The sequence below is a fragment of the Pelodiscus sinensis genome, chromosome 7 (assembly GCF_052426305.1).
Source record: "Pelodiscus sinensis isolate ZL-2025 chromosome 7, ASM5242630v1, whole genome shotgun sequence".
Lineage (NCBI taxonomy): Eukaryota > Metazoa > Chordata > Testudines > Trionychidae > Pelodiscus > Pelodiscus sinensis.
Window position 1 is genome coordinate 37,061,156 of NC_143058.1, and position 26,623 is coordinate 37,087,778.

At 41.1% G+C, this 26,623-nt stretch overlaps 1 protein-coding gene across 1 annotated transcript in view; it reads right to left on the bottom strand.

The window, feature by feature from the left end:
- Positions 1-25,964, bottom strand: part of KCNH7 (potassium voltage-gated channel subfamily H member 7) — a 410,475-nt gene extending 384,511 nt beyond the window's left edge. The window contains exons 1-2 of the mRNA XM_089779738.1: positions 25,099-25,964; positions 22,899-23,129 (exon numbers count right to left, since the gene is read on the bottom strand). Coding sequence (XP_089635864.1) covers positions 22,899-23,129; positions 25,099-25,174 — 307 coding nt within the window. The 5' untranslated portion in view covers positions 25,175-25,964. The remainder of the gene's footprint in view (positions 1-22,898; positions 23,130-25,098) is intronic.
- Between the last annotated feature and the right edge of the window lie 659 nt (positions 25,965-26,623).

Sequence of the window (26,623 nt, forward strand, 5' to 3'; positions counted from 1 at the left end):
TAATGTTTGTTCTTTTACAAATCAAAAAGTCTATATCAATGTTAAGTGCCTTCTTTTTCATGCACTGTACTACAGATGGAAAAATAATAATATGGAGATATACCTATCTCATAGAACTGTAAGGGACCTTGAGAGGTCATTGAGTCCAGTCCCCTGCCCTCATGGCAGGACCAAGTGCCATCCCTGACAGATTTACCCCAGATCCCTAAGTGGTCCTCTTAAGAATTGAACTCACAATCCTGGGTTTAGCAGGCCAATACTCAAACCACTGAGCTATCCCTTCCCCCTGAAGCTGTTGCTGAAAGGATTGAAAATATAATAGAAAAGGCTGGAATAAGAGCTTGGCCAAAAAAAAAAAAAAAAAAGTTCTTTACTGCAATTCCTTTATTCTTTCCTTCCACATTTAGTAATTATTTTTCTTATAACCTTTGCATGGACAATCACCATGGTAGCTGGTAATAAACTTGCTAGGAGACTAACCAATTTGTGAAGTTCCCTGTTTAGCTGTGCAAGAATGAAAAAAATGGACATAAGGAGTCTGCATCAAATAGAGTCCAATTACTGTCCTAGTTCTCCAGGTCCCTAGGTGAATATTTTTCCTAGCTAAAAGAATCTTTCAGTTATGCAGGTGGGCCAGCAATTGTTACAGATGCACACAGAGGTCTTTGTACCACCTGAACACTGCAGGGATGGCTTCTGAATCAGGTCTCTTATGGCCAAAACAGAGGGTAAAGTTGGGTATGGGCTGAGAGATGGTTTACCAAGATCTAATAACTTCTGTAGCCTATGAACTGGAGTACCAGATGTAAAGGCTACACCATAGCCCTTAGCATGACTTGAAAGCCTTTTTTTTTTCTGTCTGCCTAAATCTTTTTTCTTTCCTTCACCCCAGAAATCATGCTCTTATTAACCACAGAGTCCAGATATAGGGAGTTCTAGCCACAGGGTAGGAGTGTGGCAGGGCGGGCCAGCGACTCAGCAGGGAGCTCCATGTGTGGAGGGAGATGCCACAGTGGGGAAATCTGGCCCCAGGATCTGGGCAGTAGCAGGGGGCTGGCAGCAGCCTTGGAGCTCCAGCCATGGCGGTATCTAGGGAGCTCTGGACCTGGCCACAGAGCTTTGGCCCCGGCCGCAGCTGCAGAGCTCCAGCCCCAGTGGCAGCCAGGGAGCTCCAGCCATGCAGCTGTGTTGTGGCTACAGGGGACATTACAATTCAGCAATTTGGTGTGCTGTAGATTCTAGCTCTGGTTTGCTGTGTAGTAATGTGCCATGCAGATAAGCCATAATAATAAAAAAAAAACGCAAACAAATGCATACTTTCCAAATACTGAAGAGCAAACTTCTAGATTTGGACCTGGCGCATCACCAAGTGAATTGAATTTGAGAGATAGCTGACTTGCCACCAGTCTTGGAAAGTTCAAATACTGCTAGGTCATCCCAGCTGCTCTTACTTGACATGATGGGAACAGTGTGAGAAGCAGTGTCTCAGTAAATCAGCAAGCAGATTGTGTAGTAGAATCTTACAACAACCAACTGGGATCGCTAAAAATAAAATTCAGAAAGAATGAAATAGTCCTTAGTTTAAAATGTCAAAGGGTGTGTCTACACTACAAAGTTAATTCGAACTAACAGACGTTAGTTCAAATTAACTTTAATAGGCGCTACACTAGCGCTCCGCTAGTTCGAACTTAATTCGAACTAGTGGAGCGCTTAATTCGAACTAGGTAAACCTCATTCTACGAGGACTAACGCCTAGTTCGAATTAACTAGTTCAAATTAAGGGCTGTGTAGCCACTTAATTCGAACTAGTGGGAGGCTAGCCCTCCCCAGCTTGCCCTGGTGGTCACTCTGGGCACCACAAGGGAAACTCTTCTGCCTCCCTCCTGGCCCTGAAGCCCTTAAAGGGGCATGGTCTGGCTACGGTGCCCGTGCCAGGTGCAAGCCTTCCAGCACCCAGCCAGCAGACCCTGCACCTGGCACGGCATGAACCAGCCAGCCACTGCCACCCAGCCCTCCGCCTCTTCCCAGGATCACACTGGTGGCTCCCAGGAGCCTGCTCGGGGCCGCAAGAGGCGGGCGCCCGCCTGGTCTAGTGAGGACATCGTGGACCTCATCCACAACCTCCGCACTAGGCACAGGAAAGTGGCCGTCTAGGGCAGGATAGCTGCCAGCCTGGCCACCCAGGAGCAGGTTTGCATGAAAATCAAGGTGGTCCAGTGAGACCCCGGACCCTGAGCCCTGAGCTTAGAACGGCTGTACTGGGTCAGACCAAAGGTCCATCTAGCCCAGTAGCCTGTCTGCCGACAGTGGCCAACGCCAGCTACCCCAGAGGGGATGGACCGAAGACAATGACCAAGCCATTTGTCTTGTGTCATCCATCTCCAGCCTTCCAAAACAGAGGCCAGGGACACCATTTCTATCCCTTGGCTAATACCACTCTATGGACCCAGCCTCCATGAATTTATCTATGAATTTAACTTCTCTTTAAACTCTGTTCTAGTTCTAGCCTTCACAGCCTCCTGCAGCAAGGAGTTCCACAGGTTGACTCTTTGCTTTGTGAAGAAGAACTTTCTGTTATTAGTTTGAAGCCTGCTACCCAATTCATTTCATTTGGTGTCCTCTAGTCCTTCTATTATGGGAACTAATGAAGAACTTTTCTTTATGCACCTTCCCCACACCACTCGTGCTTTTATAGACCTCTATCATATCACCCCCCTCAGTCTCCTCTTTTCTAAGCTGAGAAGTCCCAGTCTCTTTAGCCTCTCTTCATATGGGACCTGTTCCAAACCCCTCATCATTTTAGTTGCCCTCCCCTCTCCCACCCTCTCTCTTCCCCTCTCCCACCTCCTTTTCCCAGTCTCCCCGAGTTTTGTTCAGTAAAGAGAGTTTCTATTTTTGAACACACGTGTCCGTTATTTTGTACATCGGGAAGGGGGGCTAGAGAGGGGTAAGTGGAAGGAGGTGAGGGAGTAATGGGGTATGAGCCCCCGATGGCGAGGACTGGGGTGGCTCTGCGGGCTCCTCAGGGTGGAAGCTCTCCTGCAGCTCTCCATTGACTCCCCTCGGGATGGCAGCCTGCGGCAAGTGCAGCCGGGATGATGGCCGAGGGCTGTGATGTGCCGAGTGTGGGCATTCAGGGCACTCCAAGCCAGGACTGCTTTGCTGTCCCTCATCGAGTTAGACGAGCGAGCGGGAAACCCCTGAGAACTGTCTGTCTGGGGTGGGGGTCGGGTCCCTTTAACCACAGCCCTCGGCTAGCCTGAAACAGCAGCTCCATGCTCTAAGTCCTAATCTGATGCCCTGCCGGCACTGCTTCCGGCCATCCTTAACCTCGGTTCAGGGTCCACTCAATGTGGACATGCTAGTTCGACTTAGCAAAATGCTAATTCAAACTAGTTTCTAGGTCTAGATGCACTAGTTCGAATTAGCTTAGTTCGAATTAACTAATTCGAATTAAGTTAGTTCGAATTAGTACTGTAGTGTAGACACACCCCAATATATCAAGAATGAGGAGACACAGCTATTAATAATATGAAAATATACCTTTAAAATCCTTTGAATTAGTGAACATATACTTCATAGAGCTTATGGACCCCTTCAGACAGTTAAGAAATTTACCATTGCTAATGTTCTTTAAATATGCTTTAATAGTCATGTTGCATTTATTTAACAGCCATTGTTCATATAAAGGCTTGAACAAAAGGAATAATATCCCCTAACTGCATGTGATATGGCTGACATCTCATGGACATTGAGGGTGCGTCTACACAGCAGCATTATTTTGGAATAACAGCCATTATTCCGAAATAACAATGTGAGAATCTACACAGCAATTCCGTTATTTCAAAATAAATTCGAAATAATGGATGGCTTATTCCAACTTCGGTAAGCCTCATTCCATGAGGAATAATGCCTATTCCAAAATAGCTTTTCTGGAATAGCAGGATGTGGACACTCCACTGCTGCTATTTCAAAATAGCTCCTCCCCAGGGCCATTCAAAGTAATTACTCCCCAGTGCCTCCTAGTACACCCACACTAGGGAAGCCTGCCTCGGACTAATTTTGTAGCATGGATCAGGAGTGATATTGACCAGCAATAATGAATGGATGTAAGGGTGCTCCCTTTGGCAGGTGGAATCCAGAGGGATTTTTCACATGGGATTCTCCAGGGTTCCATCTTGTCTCATTTCTGTTCCTCTGTGAGGAGTCAGGCAACAGTTTCTTCAATATCCTTCAGCACCTCAATCTATGGGCTTGATCCAAAGCTCATTGAAACAAGCAGAAAGATTTTTCACTGATTTAGTTAGGGAGGATTGGGGGCAGAAGTGGGATGTTGTGAGTGATTCTGCTTCATGTAGTACTGCATAGTTTCAGGGTGGTATTGGGGTCCATTGAGCAGACCCAGAAAGCTGCCTACTTAGACAGGTCCCCAGGGCTGTCTTAATACATTGGAGACCCTGCAGCAGCTCAACCTCTGCAGGTTGGCTCAGAGCCACCTTAGCCCTAACCTCACCTGGGGTGTCTAGCAGATACATACTGATCTGTTTATAAATATACTTTTTCCATGCCGTGCATAGTAGGATGGCACAAAACCTTTTTGCCTTATGGGATATTTCAACAGGGATTGTGGCACAAGAGTCAGTTCTTCCCAAAGCACCCCAAAGTATGAGTATACCTTGTTTTAACTGGTAAGCAGGTACAGCCTGCTCCCCCAGGCACATCTAGCCTGTTCTACTGGCAAAGTCAGGTTGTAAACATGAAGGGAAAATTGTTTTGGATCTGGTTTAATTGCCGGCTGGACTAGGAAGGAACAATCTCTGCCTGCATGATTGAGAGGACTGTGTGTCTCCCCAGCCTTGTGTGTGGAATATGGCAAATTGAAGGAGAGACTTGGGAACTTCCATTTAAAAACTAAAATGGTGCAATTTAATTTGGTTACTAAAGTCCCTCTCCTTTCCTAGGAAGAAGCCTTTCCCTTTGCTGGGACTTGCTTCTTACAGGCAGGCTCCTGGTAGAGGTTGAATGCCTTCAGCTCTGGCAGCTGGAGGTGCAGAGCTCTTGTGAGGAGGCATTAAGTACCCTGAAAGACAGACTGCATTGTTATCTGCATGGTCTGGAGAGAAGGGCTACAAGTCAGTGCCTGTAGACTAGAGCAGCAGCACCCTAAGAGGATACAAATGAAGGGCACCTGCCATTCCACTGAAGAGAGTAACATGAAAGGGGTTCTGTGATTGGCAAAGATCAGAGGGACAGGGGAAGTGAGCCATAGGAGATGGTAGCAGGAAGGGAGAACAGAAATAAATAGGTGTGTGTGTGTTGTTACAATGAAAGAAGTTAGAGCAGAAGAGAAATAGAGAACAAAGATCTTCCTTTCTCCCTGGGCCCTAGATAAAGAAATCTTGGCAGTGAACTTTTCTGCTCAGACAAGAAAGTGTCTTAGTGGGGTTCTCTCTCTCCTGACACTCTGATACTGGTAAGAGAATTCCTCATGGTGTGAAGAATATTGCTTTCTTGGAAGATCTGTTTTCAGTACAGCATCAACTGTGTTGATAGATTGATGAATAATGGATATCAGGGACACCATCATTGTATGTCAGCAGCAATTGTGTTTATCTCCAAATATGAGGAGACAATTGATTAGCTGCATCTGAGATGTACAAGAAAATACACATCACAGTTAGCTTTACTATGCACCAAGCTACCCAAATAATTTTTATATTTTAGGAATTATATTTTAGGAATACACACTAGGATATCTCTTTTCCACTTGATAGAGACATAGATTTGGATGAAAAACTGCCAAAGGAAAACCTATATGTTGCAAGAAGTTTGATCCAAAGACAGAAATCTTTAGTTATCCACAGAAAAAGTAACAGGTGTCTCTAAACATCCTGCAGGATGTATGATGTCTGAACTATAGGAAACTTCGTTCAATGTCAAAGGGAAGGTTAGTTTACATAGCCATTCTGTCCTTGGCTTCCAGTGGAGGTGCCAGTAACAGGACCAGTTAGTGCAACTTGTGATAGCAACTATCTGTGTGGGACTGATATCACTAGCTAGGGGTGTTGGGTACAATAAGTGAGAGAATGCATCGCCTTCCCAAACTGCCAGCCTGGCCCCACCCATACACTGCCTCAGAATGCCAATTGTAGGTGTCTTGGGGGGTGGAGTGTTGTTGCTCCTGAGTGCCCATCCTTCCTGTGCTCCAGGGCCATAGAGGATGAAACCATGCATTGCTCACCCTCCCTATACCCCGGGCCAGGAAGGCTCTGGCTATGCACCACCTGCCCTCCCTGTGCTCTGGGGTCTGGGAGGTTGGGGCCGTGATTCTGCGGGAGGAGAGCTTGGCTCCCATGGGTAATGGGGCATGGGCAAAAGAGGTAGGGCTGGGGGCTTGTCTCCCCCAGCCCTACCTTCACCCACCACCCATGTTAAAAGTTCATTTAATGGAATCTATAGAACACCCACTAGTTGGATAGTAGTCATGATGTCAGAATGGCCCATTTGCAACCTATACATGAGAAATATGGTTGAAATCTCAACCAACTTTCATGTAAAGTACCATAAGATTACAAAAGGCATGAGTGTGTAAGTACAAGTCATATGAAATCCTGTGTATATAATACGAGAAAGCTAGTTGAGATTTTAAATACTTTGAACCTAGTTGGTAGCAAATGATTCATTCTGTTAGTTTTGACAACATTTAGTAAATATACACATGCACACTCACACATACTATGCAAAAACTTTAACTATATTTTGAAATAACTTACACAATTTCAGCAAGAGAAATTTGGTAAAATAATATTAAATTCCAAATAGTGTATTTAAAAATGTAAGCAAGCATCCATAATTGTGCTGCTAACTTAAAAATGTATCCAGGAAGCAACTGATCTATTTGAAGTCTTTCTGCAGACACACAGATAAAAGACTGGGTTACAAAAGACTAATGCATCACTTTTACGAGCTGACTTTGCTGTAGAAAAGTGACAGACATGTCCCAGGCTTGCAAGAAAGCCCTCAGAAGTCAAAGGTAAACTGACTGATACTTATAGGCAGAGTCTCATTTGAACCAAGGAATTAAGTTTTGTGAGGCTATAGCAACATGACAATTATTTAAAAAGTGGGGTATAAATGGAGGAAGATATCTGAAAAGGAAAACAAATTACAATGTACGACTATCCTACCAGAACATTATCTGTCAGTATATTAGAACTAGAGATAATCCAGTCAGAAAGACTATATCAAATCAGGCAATAAGGATCTGTTTTCCCACTGATACCCATTAACATTCAGAATTTTAGTGAAACATGCTAAGTGAGACAGTGTTATACAAATTTGTAAAAGGAACAACATACTAGTAATTCATATAACTTCTTTTATTCTTTATGGTCTTTTTCATCTATCAGGAAAAAATAAACCTCGCACATAATGAGACACATTCAAAATCAACTGAAGGCAAATAATATACAATAAAACAAAGTTGTTTTTGTTTTTTTAATGTAGTGTAAGACCGAGTCTCAGCTACTATTTGCCTGATTCATGACTTTCTTTAGATAGCAGCAGTATAACCTTTACAATAATTTGCAAACCAAAGGTTTGCAAATGACAAAGCTATTTTGTTTCACTTTCAAAAGAGCTGAGAATGTGTATTGTGGGAGTCAGGTAGCTACAGAGCTTTTTTCTTATCTGTTTTCACTAGAAATAGTTGTATTGTTCAACTGGGGATTCTATTCTCTGTGTGCAATTCTGAAAGCATAAAGGCTGGATCTTCCAGTGCACCTGTGCTATGCTTGGTACAGGACAAACAATAGGAAGAGATGAAGGTGGCCTTTGCATTGCCACCTTTGAATTGCCATTGATTCTGTGTTGGCCAAAGACTGGTTTTGTTTATGTATTTTACAGAAGCCTTGGAGTATACTAATTTAGTTTCAATTATAGGTAGATTTTGACTCTTGCAGATATAAAACCAACACCCTGCTCCTCCCTCATAAAAAATGTTCTATGACTAGAGCCCTGTGTGAGACAACTTTATATCCATGGACACATCTGTCTACAGATAGAAATTGGTATATTTTAAACTTCAGGGTTCTCCCAGAAACCACAGTGGCAAATGGAGCAGAACTTTAGGCTGCCACTCCCAGGAGACAATGCCTCACACCAGCAGTTGCTTCAGTGTGGCTGTACAACCCCATTCTGGTTACTACAAGGGCTATGCAGACTCTAGAAAGGAGAGACAGCTGCATGTAAGGATTGGGGGTGGTACAGCTAAGCCAGAGGAACTGCCAGCATGGGACACTGCCTCCTGGGAGCAGTAGCCCCATGTTCTGTGTCCTTTTGACATTGCAGTTCCCAGGAGAGCCCTGCAGTTCTCAAAATGTGTCTTTCTGGTACACCGTATTGGCAATAAATGTCTGAATGCAAGGTGTACCACACTGTACTGCCTTCTTGCATCACTTTTGCTCTAGACTCAAAAGTTAGGAGTGGGAGCAATATGCAAGTGCATCCCCCCAGGATTTCTTCACCTGAGAGGGAATCTCCAGATAGCTAGATAAACTAGTTCTATGGCCCTAGTGAAGCATCAAAAATTTGGCACTAAATTCCTAAATGTTGCATTAAACTATTCCAGTTACACTCTCTGATAAATTGTTATTTTGCAGCATTAGTTACGCTTGACTATCTTGTTATATTCTGTTTTTGATCATCATTCCTGGGACCCACTCATTCCCAGCAAGTAGCTTTAGAGATATTTAAAATACACACACAGTTCAATGCTATCAACTTAGGGTGTGTCTAGACTACAGAGTTTTGTTGACAAAAGTGGACTTTTGTCGACAAAACTATACCTGCGTCTATACTATCACTGAGTTCTGTTGACATAACGTCGACAGAACTCAGCAGTTTTGTCGACGCTGGTAAACCTCATTTTACGAGGAATAACGTCTTCTGTCGACAGAGTTCTGTTGACAGAAGGTGTCATTGCATGTAGGGTTGTGTCCATACTACAGGGTTTTGTCGACAAAGCAGCTTGCTTTGTCAACAGAACTGAATGTAGTCTAGACGCTCTTTGTCGACAGAAACTTTGTCGACAGTATCTGTCGACAAAACTTCTGTCGACAAAACCCTGTAGTCTAGACGTACCCTTAGACTTGAATAAAGATCTTAACTGGTTAACGCACTACTTCTTCACACCAAATACTGTGAATGAGGCATATTCACCCTGTTAATTAGCTTCATAAGTGATGGTCCTACAAATGACAGTAACTTCTTTGCTGTTATATATACCCCAAATTCTGTAATTTCTACTTCAACTCATCTTATGAAGTGGGTTTTACCCATGAAAGCTCATGTCCTAATAAATTTGTTAGTATCTATGGGTACGTCTAGACTATCTATGGGTATGTCCAGAGGCATGTAGATTAGGCTACCAGACATAGTAAAATGAAGCGGCGATTTAAATAATCACCGCTTCATTTAAATTTACATGGCTGCCACGCTGAGCCGACAAACGGCTAATCAGCTGTTTGTCGGCTCAGCGTGATAGTCTGGACGCGCGGGTGTCGACAACAAAGGTATTTGTCGACCACCCAGGTAAGCCTCCTGGGATGAGGTTTACCTGGGTGGTCGACAAATACCTTTGATGTCGACACCCGCGCATCCAGACTATCGCGCTGAGCTGACAAACAGCTGATCAGCCGTTTGTCGGCTCAGCGCGGCAGCCATGTAAATTTAAATGAAGCGGCGATTATTTAAATTGCCACTTCATTTTGCTATGTCTGGTAGCCTAATCTACATGCCTCTGGCGACAGAGGCATGTAGTCTAGAAGTACCCTAAGGTGCCACAGAACTGCTCATTGTTTTTACACAGTACTACTGTTCATCTATGGGAGGATTGCAGTACATTGTAAATCTGCAGTCCTAGGAATAGGGATGGGGAGCAAGCAGGTAACAGTGCAGAAATGCTGCAGAAAATGCCAGTTTTAAATTATAAATTCACATTGTGTTTCAAAGTAACCAGTAAGACACTTACTGCTTTAATCAATGAACTCAATATGTGTCCATTTAATTCACTGTTAGACTCCTGATTTCTTGGGATTTGATGATGATGAAAATTTCTTAGAAAGGACCATAGAAATTATAGTATATCTCGATTCATTTATCATCTATTTGCACTGGAGCAGATGGAATTTTGGTACTTACACAAAGGAGATATCTCAAAGAGCCTCCTAGATCCTAAGAGAGTGAAATACCTTTTATATATCTATAACTGCAGCTCATATTCCATTGGAAGTCTGTTTTCAAATCTGGATCGTATTGTCAGTTATCTTTTCAATCAAAATAACTCTCTTAGATGAATCCCATGATATTTCTACATACACCTAGTACTCCAGTTTAGATATCATTGGTCCTTAATCAAAAGAAGATTTTTGGACATGCAAACATCCACGATCACTAAGTCGGTAATAAGTTTTCTGAATCACTACACCTGCCTTTCTCAATCATAGAATACTAGAACAGGAAGGGACCTTAAGAGTCATCGAGTCCAGTATCTTGCCCTCACAGCAGGACCAAGCACCATCTAGATCGTCCCTAATAGATGTTTGTCTAACCTGCTCTTAAATATCTCCAGAGATGGAGATTCTACAACCGCCCAAGGCAATTTATTCCAGTGTTTAATCACCCTGACATTTAGGACATTTTTCCTAATGTCCAACCCTAAATATCCCTTGCTTCAATTTAAGCCCATTGCTTCTTGACCATAAAAGGAGAACAATTCCCCCCCACCACCTCCCACTGTGACACCCTTTTAGATACCTGAAAACCACTATCATGTTCCCTCTCAGCCTTCTCTTTTCCAAAGTAAACAATCTCAATTCCTTCAGCCTTCCCTCATAGCTCATGTTTTCCAGACCTTTAACCATTTTTGTTGTTTTTTTTCTGGACCTTCTCTAGTTTCTCCACATCTTTCTTGAAATGTGGTACCCAGAATGGGACACAATACTCCAACTGAGGACTAAACAGTGCAGAGTAGAGCAGAAGAATGACTCCTCATGTCTTGCTCACAACACTCATTTTATTGCATCCAAGAATCACGTTTGCTTTTTATGTAACAGCAAAAAAAGGCACACTGTTGACTCATATTTAGCTTGTGGTCCACTGACTCCTAGATCCCTTTCTGAGGTACTCCTTCAACAGTCACTTCTCATTCTGTATGTGTGAAATGGATTGTTCCTTCCTAAGTGGAGCACTTTGCATTTGTCTGTATTAAACTTCATCCTATTTATCTCAAACCATTTCTCCAGTTTGTCCAGATCATTTCGAATTTTGATCCTATCCTCCAAAGCATTTGTGAACCCTCCCTACTTGGTATCATCTGCAAACTTAACAAGTGTACTGTCTATGCTGTTCTGTCTGTGCCATCATCTAAATCGTTGATGAAGATATTGAACAGAACCAGTCCCAAAACAGACCCCTGTGGAACCCCACTTGTTATGCCCTTCCAGCCTGACTGTGAACTGTTAATAACTACTCTCTGAGAATGGTTATCCAGCCAGGTATGCACCCACCTTATAGTAGCCTCATTTAAGCTATATTTGCCTAGTTTATTGATAAGAAAGGCACGCGAGACCATGTCAAATGCCTTATTAAAGTCTAGGTATACCATGTCTGCCACTTCTCCCTTATCCACATGACTGTTATCCTATCAAAGAAAGCTATCACACTGGTTTGAAATGATTTGTTCTTTACAAATCCATGCTGGCTGTTACTTATCACCCTATTTTCTTCCAGATGTACTATTATATACTTCTAGCAATGCTGGAATTCAGCCTTCTGAACTAGGAAGCTCCAGAAGATCTCCCTTACATAAAAGGAACCTTGGGTTATATTAAAACTTTTAACCCACTAATGTGTCCCTGTTTAAGTACAACTTAAAGCAAGCTTTTTGCGCAAAAGCATCCGTGCCAATCTAGATGTGCTTTTGTGGAAATACTTTTAACGGAAAAACTTTTCCGTTAAAAGTATTTCCGCAAAATCATGCCAGTCTAGACGTAGCCTTGTAGATTTCAGAGACTGCTTTTCTTTGCTGACAATACCTTGGCCCCTACATTCTTTTGCTAGATAATACAGCAGTGCTATAGTACAGTGCATCAGCAGGACAAATGATAATATGGCTCTCTACTCTGTCTGGTTAATGAAATAGTAGAACATACAAAGCTGCTTACTAATTTTCCCCTTTGTGAACTTTAATCTATCATTATTTTAACATTTTTTACACTGAGTTTTGTTTCACACCGTTAACTGGGAGATGAGCTTAGGTGATGAGACTTCACTGTAGTTACAGAATGCAAAATGGTGTGAGAATAGAAATGAAAAGGAGGTGCTGTACTGGTAACTTATTGGGGTAGCTTTAACTTGGTTGCCCCTAGAAATGCAAGGAATCAAGCAGATTTTCATGGCAGGCACCGGGTGGAATTCTGGTTTCCAGTTTATACAATTTCCATTTAACATTTAAACATGTTTACGTATATTATATATATATTTTAAAATATATATTTAAAATGATCAGTTATGTTACTTTTAGGAAATAGAAACCAGCTTCAAAAATAAAACAAACAACTTTTGCAGCTGTAATTTCACAAATATAGTCACCCCAAAATGAACTTTATAATTAAGGACCAACAATGAAATATTGTACTGAGACTAGCTGTAATGGCAGCTGTGGACCTTCCAAAAAGGAGCTACAGTGTAGTACTTCTGGTTCAAATAGGCCATTTTGCGGGGACTAAATCCAACTTCAAATGTACAGCCGTCCATAAGTTACTTTGACTGTACAGAAAGCATAAAAGTCACGTGTATATTATGCTGAAGATCGATGCTGCCACAGTTGATCTTCCGGGGTTCCATTTAGTGCATCTAATCAAGATCTGCTAATTTGATTGAGATGGTGCCGGTACTCCTGTTCCTCAAGAGTGTTAAGGGAGGCTAATGGAAACATTTGCTCCCATCGACCTCTGGCTATGTAGTCAGTGGTTTAAGATACATCAATTCCAGCTACATAAATAATGTAGCTGGAGTTGCGTATCCTAAGTCGGCCTTCTCCTTTAGTATAGATAAGGCCAAAGAGTATATCCAGGATTTCTACCGTTTACTTCACAACTTACTCCAATGCATTATTCTTCAAAGATGAAGTCAGAACAAGACATTACTCCATTCTCAGAGCCACACTGAAAGCTAAAGTAACAAACAACATACAGCAGCATGCTCAAAGACATCTGATACATCAATTCTTCTATGTTCACTAAAACTGCATTGTGGTGTATACATGTGTCCAGGAAGAAAAACAAGTGATATAATGCATGCTCTTGGTAGACATGGATCAGTTCTTGGACAATGCATCGTGTAGTAATTTACAGCTCATGAAGCTGTTGAAGCTGGGAAGACCTGTTCATATGTTCTCTTGTCATAAGATAAATGTGCAGCTATTGTAAGGTGCCAGTGTGTACAATGTGATCCAATTGCCTAATATTTTCCATCCCACTCTTGTGTATTTCTGTTGTTTAGTTGGCTTCCTACTATGGCCAGTCAAAGTCATATATATGTGTGTACCCACTCCGCACTCAGTTGCTCAGATCTGGGTTCACAATTGCACTTCTGATTGGTTTGGTGTGTATTATTTTGAGGGTGAGCTGGCCACTCCCAGAACCTGCACTGTCCCCTTTCCTGTGTATGAGATCACATATGGCAGAATGATAAAATTATAAATATATACTATCCAAGCTGTCATTCTAAAGATTATGTAATAACATTCAATGCTTAAGGTCTCTGCTATAAGCTTCCAAAGCAATGGCTCTATTCCAATTTCTCTCTTTGAATCTGCTACACTGTTTGCCCACTCTATGCCTCTTTTTGGAGTATGTACCCATATAAGGTGCAGAACCCAGGGTCTGTCCCCAGCCTATCCAACATCATCTTGATAAACAGTAGTGCAGTTTCTTAATCTAGAGTGTACTGGGATGAAAAAGACTCCTCTATGATCAATCTGCCTGAAATTCCCCCATTCACACTTGAGTGGCATATAACTGGTAAACAGGATATTACACCAACTAGTAGCATCACCAGTGAATTTACCCACCCAGAAAACACTACTGGTGGTGCTTTTCTCTATATCTTAATATCAGATATATATACACACAACAGGTTCAGAATTCTGACAAAGACTAATTTTAATTTTTGTTCCCCTTTTCCCTCATTGAAACATCCAGTTAGCAGGAGTGCATGGAAAGTAGAAAGAAACTTTTCTTCCACACAAAAACTCATAATAAACTCACTTTAACTAACATTTTAAAAACAATTTGTTTTGTAAAAGCTGAGGAAGTCAATAATTCAGGGGAGTAAAAATTATATGAATCATCACCTCTAAATAGTTGGTTTGACACCAGTGCAGCACAGTAGGATGGAAAGTTTATGTTCTGACCATTTTGTGTCCTATGTGAAATAAGTTAGAAATTTCAGTCCCATTCTTAGTGAATTACTGTAAACAGACCAAAAAAAAACCAGTCAAACCACAGAAAAGGAGATGAAAGAGAAGAAGCAAAAGAAAGAGGGAACGCCCACTCCCATCTTAATAAGAACTAACAAAGGTGCAGAATATTGATTGTGGATACTGAGCTACAGCTGATCCTTCTAGCTCAAGGCTCAGTGACATGGGGGCTATGTCTAGACTGCAAGCCTCTTTCGAAAGAGGCTCTTTCGAAAGAGAGCGTCTAGACTGCACGCGGAACTTTCGAAAGAGCAAGCCGCTTTTTCGAAAGAAAGCACCCAGTGAGTCTGGATGCTCTCCTTCGAAGAAGCCCTATTTACATTCAAGAACGCCTTCTTTCGAAAGAGGCGTTCTTCCTCGTGAAATGAGGTTTACCGCCGTCGAAAGAAAAGCCGCGTTCTTTCGATTTAATTTCGAAAGAACGTGGCTGCAGTCTAGACGCAGGTGAAGTTTTTTCGGAAAAAGTCTACTTTTCCCGAAAAAACCCCTGAGTCTGGACACAGCCGGGGAGAGTAACACATTGAGTCACCAGGAAGTGGGGTAGTCTGGAGTCTGAAGTACAAGTGATGGTGCTGTATCTGTTCCATGGAGAAAGGTTGCTTATTTCCTTGCTTTCAATCCATAACATTTCATGATTATTCTAACGTAGACACATTCATATGTGGCTTTTTAAAATGTTTTTGAAAAACTCATCGTTACAGAAGGGCTTTCTTGCTTTTTCTGTGACTATGAGAGTGGGCTTGTCAAGTCTACCTTGTATATTGTGAATGATCAATTCAGGGCATATAAGAAATGCTAAGGTGATAAAAATGTTGCTGTAGCTGAAGCAGAATGCATATACCTATTATTCAAATATGTATTGACATTTCTGACTAGGCTCAGGACACTAGTACTTAACTTAAGCAATATTTTGGTGCATTTTATTTTTCTTAGTTTGAAAAGCAGCAATTAAAAAACTTAGAGATTAGGCAACCATTCATTTGAAACCTCAGTGACTTTTCAAAGAAAAATATTTGTATTCTACAATCATCTCTTGCACACTGGACAACTCAAATTAGATAAATGACAAGTACTTCTTGCTGTTTACATGACAACTGTCTGAAACCACACTTTTCTCCTATCATCTTTTTAATCATTGTTATATCCTTCATAGGTACTTTCTAAACATAAATAACTACATCTATGTAAAGTGGTTAAAGAACTCCTGTACTTCATATGAATAAGCAGATAATTAGGCTATTATATTAGTTATATCATACTGTTGTCTGCTGAGCACATGCCAAAAAAGTATACAATGGCAATATACTTAGATTAACATATGCCCATCCTTAATTTCTGTATAATTTATATTTTCATGTCAAAACTTTACAGCTTTCTCAAGTATTATTTTACTGCTGTCAAGGATGTTTTATGTAATAATTAAACTGTAATATCCAGTCCTCAAAGGAAGAGCTGTCAAACACTTCTACAAATAACTTTATTAAACCAAAAACTGATATCCTATATAAACAATATCTTACCTTGTAAGGTATGTATTACAGATCTAGCTCTCTAGATGACCAGTTGGGGAGAGGAAATTATTAACAGACAGGAACACACTGTATTAGAATAATTAATTTAAACAACTGCTAATGACTCATAGGCAACTTTGAAAAACATTCTATTTGGAAATGATGCCACTTGTGACTTTTTTCTGCATTTCTCTAAGGCTGTGTCTAGACTGCATCCCTTTTCCGTAAAAGGGATGCAAGGGTATGTCTACACTACCACCCTAGTTCGAACTAGGGTGGTTAATGTAGGCAACCGAAGTTGCAAATGAAGCCCGGGATTTGAATTTCCCGGGATTCATTTGCATGTTGCCGGGCGCCGCCATTTTTAAATGTCCGCTAGTTCGGAAGAACATGTGTGTAGTGTAGACGCTCCACAAGCTTTTGTGCAAGAATGGCCGTTCTTGCGCAAAAAGCCTACAGTGTAGATGTAGCTTAAGGCTTTGTCTACACTCCAGGGTTTTTGTGCAAGAAAGTTTTTGTGGAAGACATCTTCCGCAAAAACTTCTTGCGCAAAAGTGCGTCCACTCCTCAAAAGTGCATTGCAAAAGCAATGTGCTTTTGCTCAAGAGAGCATCCACACTGCATGGACACTCTTGTGCAAGAAAACTCGGATAACCATTAATAGAATGGACATCAGAGCACCTGTGCTTTTCTTTTTGAACAAGAAACCCCTGCAGAGCATCCACACATGCCTTTTTGCACAAGAGCTGTAGCGCAAAAAGGAATTTTTCCTCATAGGGAGAGGAATAACTCTATTGGCAAAAGCCATCTGTCATGTCAATTTCCTGGGTTTTTGTTTGTTTGTTTGTTTGTTTTGTTTGCACAAAAACAGCCTTGAGGTGTGGACACTCTGGCTGTTTTTGTGAAAAAAATGGACGTTGTTGTGCAAAAACCATGTAGTGTAGACATAGACTCATTCTTTTGGTGACCTCATAATTGCCTCTTTTGGAACAGGCTTTATAGGTAAAGGGTGTGTGTGTGTGTGTGTGTGTGCACACACACACACACACCTCACCCATGTTATAAATAATATTATAAAATAACATTTTGGACCAATTTCTGTTGGTGAAAGAAAAAAAAAACTTTTGAGCTACACGGTGCTCTTCTTCATGTTTTTGGAACAAATGATTAGGGATTCAGAAACAATAACTGTATTATACAAAGACCCGTATTAACAAAGAATGAAGAAAGGGAAATGAAGAAAATGTCATCTATACAAGGAGAATTGTTTCTGATAAAAAATATATTTCAGATTTATATGAGATGTAAGCAGAGCTTTTACAAGTACATTTTCAAAAACCTTTGAGGTTTTTGTTGCCCATATCATTGGAATAAACCCTGCTGGCTTGATTAATCATCCCAAATTCATGTCATTTAATTTGTTTCAACACAGTTACGTATATTCTCTTCCCTCATCATGTATACTGTAGTGGGAAGCGTACATGGTGGTGATATTTTGAAATAATGAGAGGTGCGTCCATGCTACCAAACCCATTATTTCAAAACAACAGGCTGGTTATTTTGAAATAATAACTCCTGCTTTCCACAAGGAATAACACTAATTTCAAAATAGTTATTTTGAAATAGCAGTAGTGTGGATGCTCTGATTTCCCTATTTCAAAATAACTACTCCACAGAGTAATGCAAACTAATTACTTTCCTGTGTTTCAGGGGCTCTAAATCAAAGTAGCACATCCGCATTAATGAAGCCTGCCTCGGACTAATTTCGAGGTTTCCCCAGAGTGTGGACATGCTATTTAAAAAGTATTATTTCAGGAGTTATTATTTCAAAATAAGTTATTTCTAAATGATTTCCTAGTGTAGACATGCCCTATCTGATTAATGGAACTTATTTAATTATTTATTAATGGGATTTATTTAAATATTCAGAACCTCTGTTCAGCTTCAGAAAGTGATCATTTTTCTAAAATCAGACTGCTACAAAAGTGACCTTTTCTCAAAATTTAAGTCTTGTTTCATTGACAGGCATAAAGTCAAAACTCTTGCAGCTCTTCTGAACTGGAAGTATGGGCTTCATAACTATGGAAACTAGTGAATCTCCAAAATATCGTGTTTGTAAGAATATTTTGGTGTGTATGGCTATATAGCACGAATGCATTTTCTTAATTAGTGCACAGATTAAATCAAACCTTTAAGCACTAAGTATTTCATTGGTACTACTCAGATGAATAAGTTATATGCATAACTGTTCACTTGATTGAGCACTTTAAAATAAAAATAGTCCTTGAAAAATACAAAATGAGCAGTAATCATAGGCATCAATTGCCCATCATAAAATATTAGGGTTGGAAGAGATCTCAGGAGGTCATCTAGTCTACCACCCTCCTTCCCATCCTACCTTACTGCCCACTTCAGAAACTTGGAAAGTGTTCTAGAAAGATCTCACTGATATATATAGGCTAGAAATAATTAGGTTTTTAACATTAAATATTGGTAAGGTTTGTAAATTATTGTACCCACAAGCCAACAAAAAATATTGCCCATAATTTATAAAATTGTAAAACATTTAAATTGAAAGACATGATAACCATCAAATTATTTTTAAAAATTGTATTCTGCCAAGTTTGTTTATATATAAAATATATGCATATACTTTTTATGAAAACTAAAATAAAACCCCTCTTGCGCAATGCCACTACACCGATTATTTTCAGGAATAATGGCACTGCACAAGAGGTATGCAAAGGAGGCTCAGCGATATTTCACGTTTAGCCTCATTTGCATATTTCTCGCACATGAAGCCGCAAGTGTAGACATAGCCCTAGTGTGCTGTAGTAATCCCTTAATTCTCTGTATTTAAGTTTCAAAAGTTGGACCCAAATCTGCAAAGGCTTATTAAAATGTAGTGTTCATGATATGTTATTTTGCTCAATAGTAAATCTTTGAAGGATTTAAGTCCTAATTTGTGAAAATATACTATCTGTGGCTTTCTAAAGGGTTTGATTCTTCAAACCCCTGGCTGAAGGAGTAACTATAACAATGGTGGGTGACCTGCAGTCCACAGACTGCATGCAGCCCATCAGGGTTTTAAGCGTGACCTGCAAGACATTTTGTTTACCATTTCCCATATCAGGGTTGCCAGATTTTGCTGGTTTTTAATGCTGCATCATTTTTTCTACCAGTATTACTAAAAAGACACACCTGTCTTGAAGTGAAGTAATACATGAAATGTGTGCTGATTGCACACAACATTGATTGTGAGAACAATGTGCTACCACTGTATCCAATCCAAGTGTTGCTATGGTTCAGTTGGTGCACCCCAAAAATTCTAAGTGTGCAAACACAGTAAGCAAAACTACTGTATCCTGGGAGACTGTCTGGGTTACGACAACCTCGAAGCCCACTGAGATGAAGGAGGGCCACTCATGCAGCTCACTCATTAGCTTAAGTTACCCATTGCTGAGCTACACATACATGGATTTTACCTTTAAGTTTAAATTGACTATTCATGAAAATATAGTTACTCTTGTGAATAACTGTTTACAGCATTTTCCCCTAAATGCTCAATAATTCAATAAATTATATATTGCAAACTGAAAAAAATAAGTAAGATGTGGAAAAAAAATAGACATTTGCCTTATTTGTATTTTACTCTCAGTGGTCTATAATGAGTCAGGTTGAATAATATTAGAATTCTGCATTTCAGAAATGTGTTATTTTAAAAAAAAGGTATCTGACAATTCATTGATTATTTACATAAACACCATTTTCCTCTTTCTCCCCCCACCATCTCTCCTTCAATAATTTTTGCATACTGGAGCAGGAAGCATACTTCTGAGTGATCGTACCCTGAAGCTAGCGCTTTGCTCTGACAGCTGTGATCTCCTCAAAATTAGTTTTGGTGTTTCACACTTCCAATTCTACTTTTATTTTATATTTCATGTTAACATACATAGATTAAAAAATTCCACAAGACAAAGAAGGCCAGATCCTTAGTGAAATCAACTGACCAAAGCAGCTTTACCCTACGTGAGGATCTCTACCAACTTTTAATTTCCCCAAAGTTAAGAATTGTTCTGATTCAGGGGTTGGGTCTCATGTGAAAGAGAATATGAGAATCTAAAGGATAAAGAGAATACCTTTAAAATATCAGATGGTGGAGGAGAGGTAACCTGTAAGATGTATTTTGCTCTCAATTTCTCCAGAATAATTCTGGAACAACACTATTTACTTCATTGGTGTCACTTTGGAATAACAATAACTGAGAATAGAATTAGGCTCTTTGACTTTAAAGCTTAAGAGCTTCTGTTGTTACAGTTCTGGAACTAATGCAAAGAGCATTCTGGCATGTCTCCAAAACTAAATTAAGCTCAACATTTGAATATATGAGTTTCCTTTGCTTTCTCTCTTGAGTATATACACAGTGAGGGACAGAATATTGTACATCATACTAATACATTACTCAGTCCTCTTTGAAGGTAGACATTCTTGTAAATAATGCTGAGTAATCAGAAACAGTTCTGAAACTTAACTATAAAGAATCATAATTATTTAGTTTTGTAGTATTCCCACGTGCAGATGCATCATTTTCAGAACACATGGACATTATATTCCTTTCATGCTTTCAGCAGTAAATATAGTTGTTTTACTCTTTTTTCCATGTGTCAATAATAATACAAATGATGTTAAGAACATAAGAATGGTGGTACCGTGTCAGACCAAAAGTCCATCTAGCCCAGTATCCTGTCTGCCGACAGTGGCCAATATCAGATGCCCCAGAGGGACAGAACACAACAGGTAATCCCCACATGATTTCTCTCCTCTCACACATTTCCAGACAAACAGAGGCTAGGGACACCATTCCTACCCATCCTGGCTAATAGCCATTGATGGACCTAACCTTCATGAATCTATCTAGCTCTTTTTTAAACCATGTTAAAGTCCTAGTTTTCATCATATCCTTTGGCAAGGAATTCCACAGGTTCACTGTGCGCTGAGTGAAGAAAAACTTCCTTTTGTTTATCTTAAACCTACTGCCTATTAATTTCATTTGGTGACCCCTAATACTTATATTGTGAGAATAAGTAAAAAATGTTTCCTTATTCACATTTTCCACACCAGTCATGATTTTAGAGACCTCTATCATATCACCCCCTTTGTCTCCTCTTTTCTAAGGTAGAAGTCTTTTAAATCTGTCTTCATAAGGGACCTTAATAATTTCTGTTGCCCTTTTCTGGAACTTTTCCAATGATAATATATCTTTTCTGAGATGAGGCGACCACATCTGTACACAGTGTTCAAGATGTGGGCATACCATGGTTTTCTATAGAGACAATAAGATATTCTCTGTCTTATTCTCTATTCCTTTTTTAAGGATTCCTAACTTTCTGTTTGCATTTTTGACTGCTGCTGCACACTGAGTGGATGTTTTCAGAGAACTATCCACAATGACTCCAAGATCTCTCCCTTGAGTATTCTGTTCAATTTGCATTCTTCCTCTTAGGCTGGGGAGAACAGAAGCAGACTGCATTCCCTTCAGTTTTGATGGGGCCCCAATCCTTTGTTATAACAGCATCATTCTGGATTTAATTTGTTACTTAGCACTTACAATAGCATGACTAGGAGAAGAATTTGTCTCTTTTTTCAATTACATTTCACTTAGCAAAGGTCATATTCTGTTACCCTTAACTCAGGGACTACGTCTACACTGGCCCCTTTTCCGAAAGGGGCATGCTAATTTTCAACTTCAGAATAGGGAAATCCGCGGGGGATTTAAATATCCCCCGCGGGATTTAAATAAAGATGTCTGCCGCTTTTTCCGGCTTGTAGATAAGTTCCTACTTTGAAGTAGGAATAAGAGATCCTCCGGAATAGGTCTTTATTCCGGAGGATCGGGCCAGTCTAGACGCTTTTTTCCGGCTAATCTACAAGCCGGAAAAAAGCAGCGGACATCTTTATTTAAATCCCGCGGGGGATATCTAAATCCCCCGCGGATTTCCCTATTCTGAAGTTGAAAATTAGCATGCCCCTTTCGGAAAAGGGGCCAGTGTAGACGTAGCCAGGATGAGTAGCACTTTATTCAGATATCCCTTTTACATCAAGATACAGCTCAAGCTGAGCATGGGTTGCAGAGTTTAAACACATGGCACTTGTATGTAGAGCCCTGTATAGGTACAAAATTTGTAACCTCATCTGTATCTGCAAAAATGAGTCATGAATATCTACATTGACATCCATGGATGTGAAGACTCACAGATATAAAGCAGATATCCACAAATTTGCATGGTTCTTGGTACAAAATGTGTATAAAAATGAGCTGTGGATATCCTCATCCACATCCATGAAAGTGGATACCTGCAGATATAAAGTAAATATAAAGAGGATATCTGTGGATTTGCAGGGCTCTACTTATTAGTTGTTACTACAGTCTGATACAAAACTGTCCATAGAAACTAACAATCTAGGGTTGAGTCTCCTTTACTTACACCAGTTTTATACGAGTGCAATTCCCTTGACTTCAGTAGAGTTATTCCTGATTAATACCAGTGAACGTGAAAGAAGCAGCAGGCCCTTTATTTCAGTGCCTTTAAAAGTTGTTCATTGTTTTGTACATTGGTCATGCAATAAATAAAATAGTAATTTTTCTTCCAATTCTAAATAGATGGATGCATAGAAACGTATAATATCAAAATTGAATATATGCGGACCAATCTCCACATGGCATAAATCCTCACCCACTGAGGATTTTGCCCAGAATGTCAAATCCTTTTACAAGATAACTTCTTATACCCTGCCCTCCTCCCCACCCCCCAGCACTAAAAATCTTTAAAACAGAGAAACTTTACCATCTTTGTGATAATATGTGACTTCCACTTTCCTCTCCTCTGACCCAAGCAGAGCCTGGGCAATTTGGGCAATGTGGTGCCTTTTGGTCTCTGGCCCATGGAGGAAATCACAAGTGCAGGGTTTCTGCATGACATCTGGTCTGGAGAATCCAGTCATTTCACAAAACCCATCATTGCAGTAGATGATAGCACAGTTCTGCACTCTTGCATTAGCAATGATGAATTTTTTATCTGCAATACAAGAAAGCAATGCATTTTTCAGTATTTTTTCAACATTCCATGAAGCGGTGGCTGCATGGACAGATATTGAAGAATTTATTTTTTGCATGTGATTTCTATGACATTGAGATCTTTAAACATCTTGACCCAGAGCTCTTAAAAAAAACTTCAGTAGACTTGTTATACATTAAATTAGAAGATGATAACTTTTACGAAAATATAATCAAACCAGATTCAGAACATCCTTTTGCTAATCTTTTGGTGAATTTCAAATTTATAATACCTTTTTCATGTCACTGAAACCCAGTTCAGTCCTGCAAGTCTTTATTGAGGAAAACTCCTGTGAAGAGTTAGTGGAAGCTTTATCTGCATGAGATCTTGTCAGGATCAGCTCCAAAGAGCTCCATCCTGCACTGTACAAGCCAATATGATTTTTTCCACTGATTGTATATGAAGAGGATCAAGCCTATGAACTAATTTTCCATTAAACTCCCGGGAAAATGAATGTAATATGATCAGTCACTTGTATAGTTGTTATAAGCTCTAGTTATTACACAAAGGTGAAATTACAGAATTCCATGATTAAAAATCACTATTTCAAACAAACCATGCACAGAAGCCAAATTCTAGTCTTAACAACACTTGTAAAGAAATGTGCTTAAGCCACACATATCTTTTTAAACTTTCACCTGAGAGCAATATATCTCAGTTGTTAACTTATTTGTGTTACAATTGCACTACATTCTATTCCCATTTTACAAATGTATATTCAACTTTGATACAATTGCCGTGTTATCACCACTGATGCCTTGTTCACACAAGCAGACCCCTTGACTTTAATAAAATGTATAATGGGTTAAGTGACAATTTTATGGCCCTAAATTAGTATTTTAAAATTAAATATATTATTTTCTAACACCAAAACCTTTGTAGAAAGTCAGTGCATTTACATGAACTTTCCCCACTGTCTTCATGTTATGCTGAATTTTCACAAAAACTTTGTATGAGTGATTTCAAGGATATTGTATTATTCACTAACTTTATTCACCACAACAGTAGTAAGTCACCCAATTTAATAACTGTGTCTGTAAAATCTTACTAACAAAAACAGTACCATTGATTTTTAATACTTACATAAATAAGACTTGTGGGATCTGGCCTTTATTTCTTACACCAGTTACACAAATATTAAATTTGCTGTAGATATATTTAGGGAAGGAACTGCAAAGTGTATAAGCTAAACTTAGTTTATTTTTGTAGTTGTCTTATATATTGTATGCATGCTAAATATTTAAATTAGAGCAGGTGTATCAAACATACTGTTCTCTGGGACCTGTTCTAAAATTCATTTTAAGTTTCAAGTGTTAGATGTACACTAAATTGGAATTCAAACAAAAGAAAAACATGAAAGCTGCAATCTACTTGACAGGTAATAAACTATTGCATTTTGAAGACTACCATAGACTATATGCATCCTCGCTTGGGATGTATTTGCATTGATTTAATAGATTCTGTAAGCTTCCATAGATTAATGATAAATAAAAATATCACTGATAAATATGTTGAAAATGCAGTGCAGAAGACAAGCTAATAAGTGCACTTTCCCCCCTAACAATTCCTCTGGGTGTTATTTGTTTCATCTAAATCAAAGACTGCCTGTTCTGATTTATGTTTTTTTTAAACAATGTTTTTATTGCATAAGCCCCTCCAATAGTCTGAATGACTGAAATATAGGTACATTAGCTACAAGACAAAATATAACACAGTCACTAATTAAAACTGCCCCTTAAGATGCAGGAGGGGGGGGATCTGTAATCTAGATCAGTCATAACAACAGCAAGGCTCTTAGGGATCCCTTCCTTGCCTCTTATTTTCCTTTTTCAACCTACAAACTTAAAACAGTCTGGAGCTCCTATCCATCTAGTCCCGAGCAGATCCAGACTACTGTATCAAAATAGAGAGAAAGAGAGAGAGAACTTACTTTGCCCTTCAAATTTTCGTATGATTGTGCCCAAAAATGTATTTTGTGGTGCCACATGCCCTCTGCGAACAGGCATGTTTGTATAGATCTTCGGCTCACTGACTTCGGTGCACAATGACTTCTCCAATGATCTCCTACACAGCTCCAGCCCAAAGCATTGAGCCAGCTACCCTTTGTGACAAATCATCCTCCTTTGGATCACAGCATCTCTTCCCATTAGCACCACTTCTAGACACGCGCTTTTCCTACCGGAGTCAGATCCATCCCCGCTCCTTCCTCTGGGGGACCTCGGAGGCTATTGTCTGGGGTGGGTAAGGGTTGGGGAAGCTGGGACAGGAGCAGGGAGAATCACAAGGGTGATCGATCTGTTTCTCTAGCACCAAACATCGCCCATTTTCCCAATGCAAATGGATGTGACCCGGCAGTTTCCCAAGCTGTAGTGATGGTTAGAGGGTGGAAGACTAATGTTGCTCTGCTACCAGAGGGAGTGACGTCCCCCGCTTTCCAGCTCCCCCCTCCTCCTCCCCCCGCCTTGCGGGCTTCACCACAGCGCGCAGCAGCTCGGATTACTCAAGCGTGGCTTAGCAGGAGCCAGCCAATAAATCTCTCCAAAACTCAGCGACAAACAGCTACATCAGGCATGAGATCCACCTCGGTACCACTGCCACATTCCCCCCTCCCCCCAGCGCAGCAGCTGCAAGGAGCACAAGAACCTAGGGCCTGCCAGAGAAGGGAGGCTGGGTGGGAAAGCAGCTAGCTGCCTTCCCTGCCCGTGCGGGAGTCTCCGGTCCGGGGTTTGCCGCCTAAGCTCGGTGCACTGGCGGCGGGGTTCATCCCTGCCCATCCCCGCCGGCTGGGAGGGTGGATCTGGGGGAGCCCATCAGCCACCCACAGCCGAAGCAACGACAACTTCTTGCCGCGGCGGAGTGTAGCAGCCCCCAGCCAGCCCCATTGTGAAGCTCGCCGGGGTGGTTGTGGTGGGAGGGGAGGGGGACTACGTCACCGGCTGGACAAGCGCGCCCCCTCGCCCGCCCCCTCCCTCCGCTGCACCCCGGGAAAGCGGCACCTCCCTCGTTGTGCTTTCCCGCGTGCCCACCGCATGGCTGCTGGCGCGCCCGTGGGGGGAGGGGAGGCACAGAGGACCCCCCCCCTCGATCTCCCCTCCCGCAGGGACAAGGGCGAGGCCCTCAGCTCAGCGCCCAGAGCAGCGAGAAAGGAAACGGGGGCGCCTACTCCCCTGAGCCGGGCTCCGCTCGCTCCCCGGGGCGCTGGCGCCCTTGGGAGTGAGGGGCTGGGTGTCTGCCCGGAGGCAGCGTTAGGGGACGCGCTGAGCTGCAGCCAGGATCCCATCTTGGTGCTCGAAGCCGCTGGGCTCCGCCCCAGCCCCCCCGGTCCGGCCAACCGGGAGCGGGCGCCTGCCCGAGACCGCTGAGGCGGTGCAGGAGCCCCGTTAGCACGTGGGAGCCGGGGGCACCCTGGTGTCCCAGAGCGGCTTCGGGGAAGCGCGGGGCCGGCTGCTCTGTAA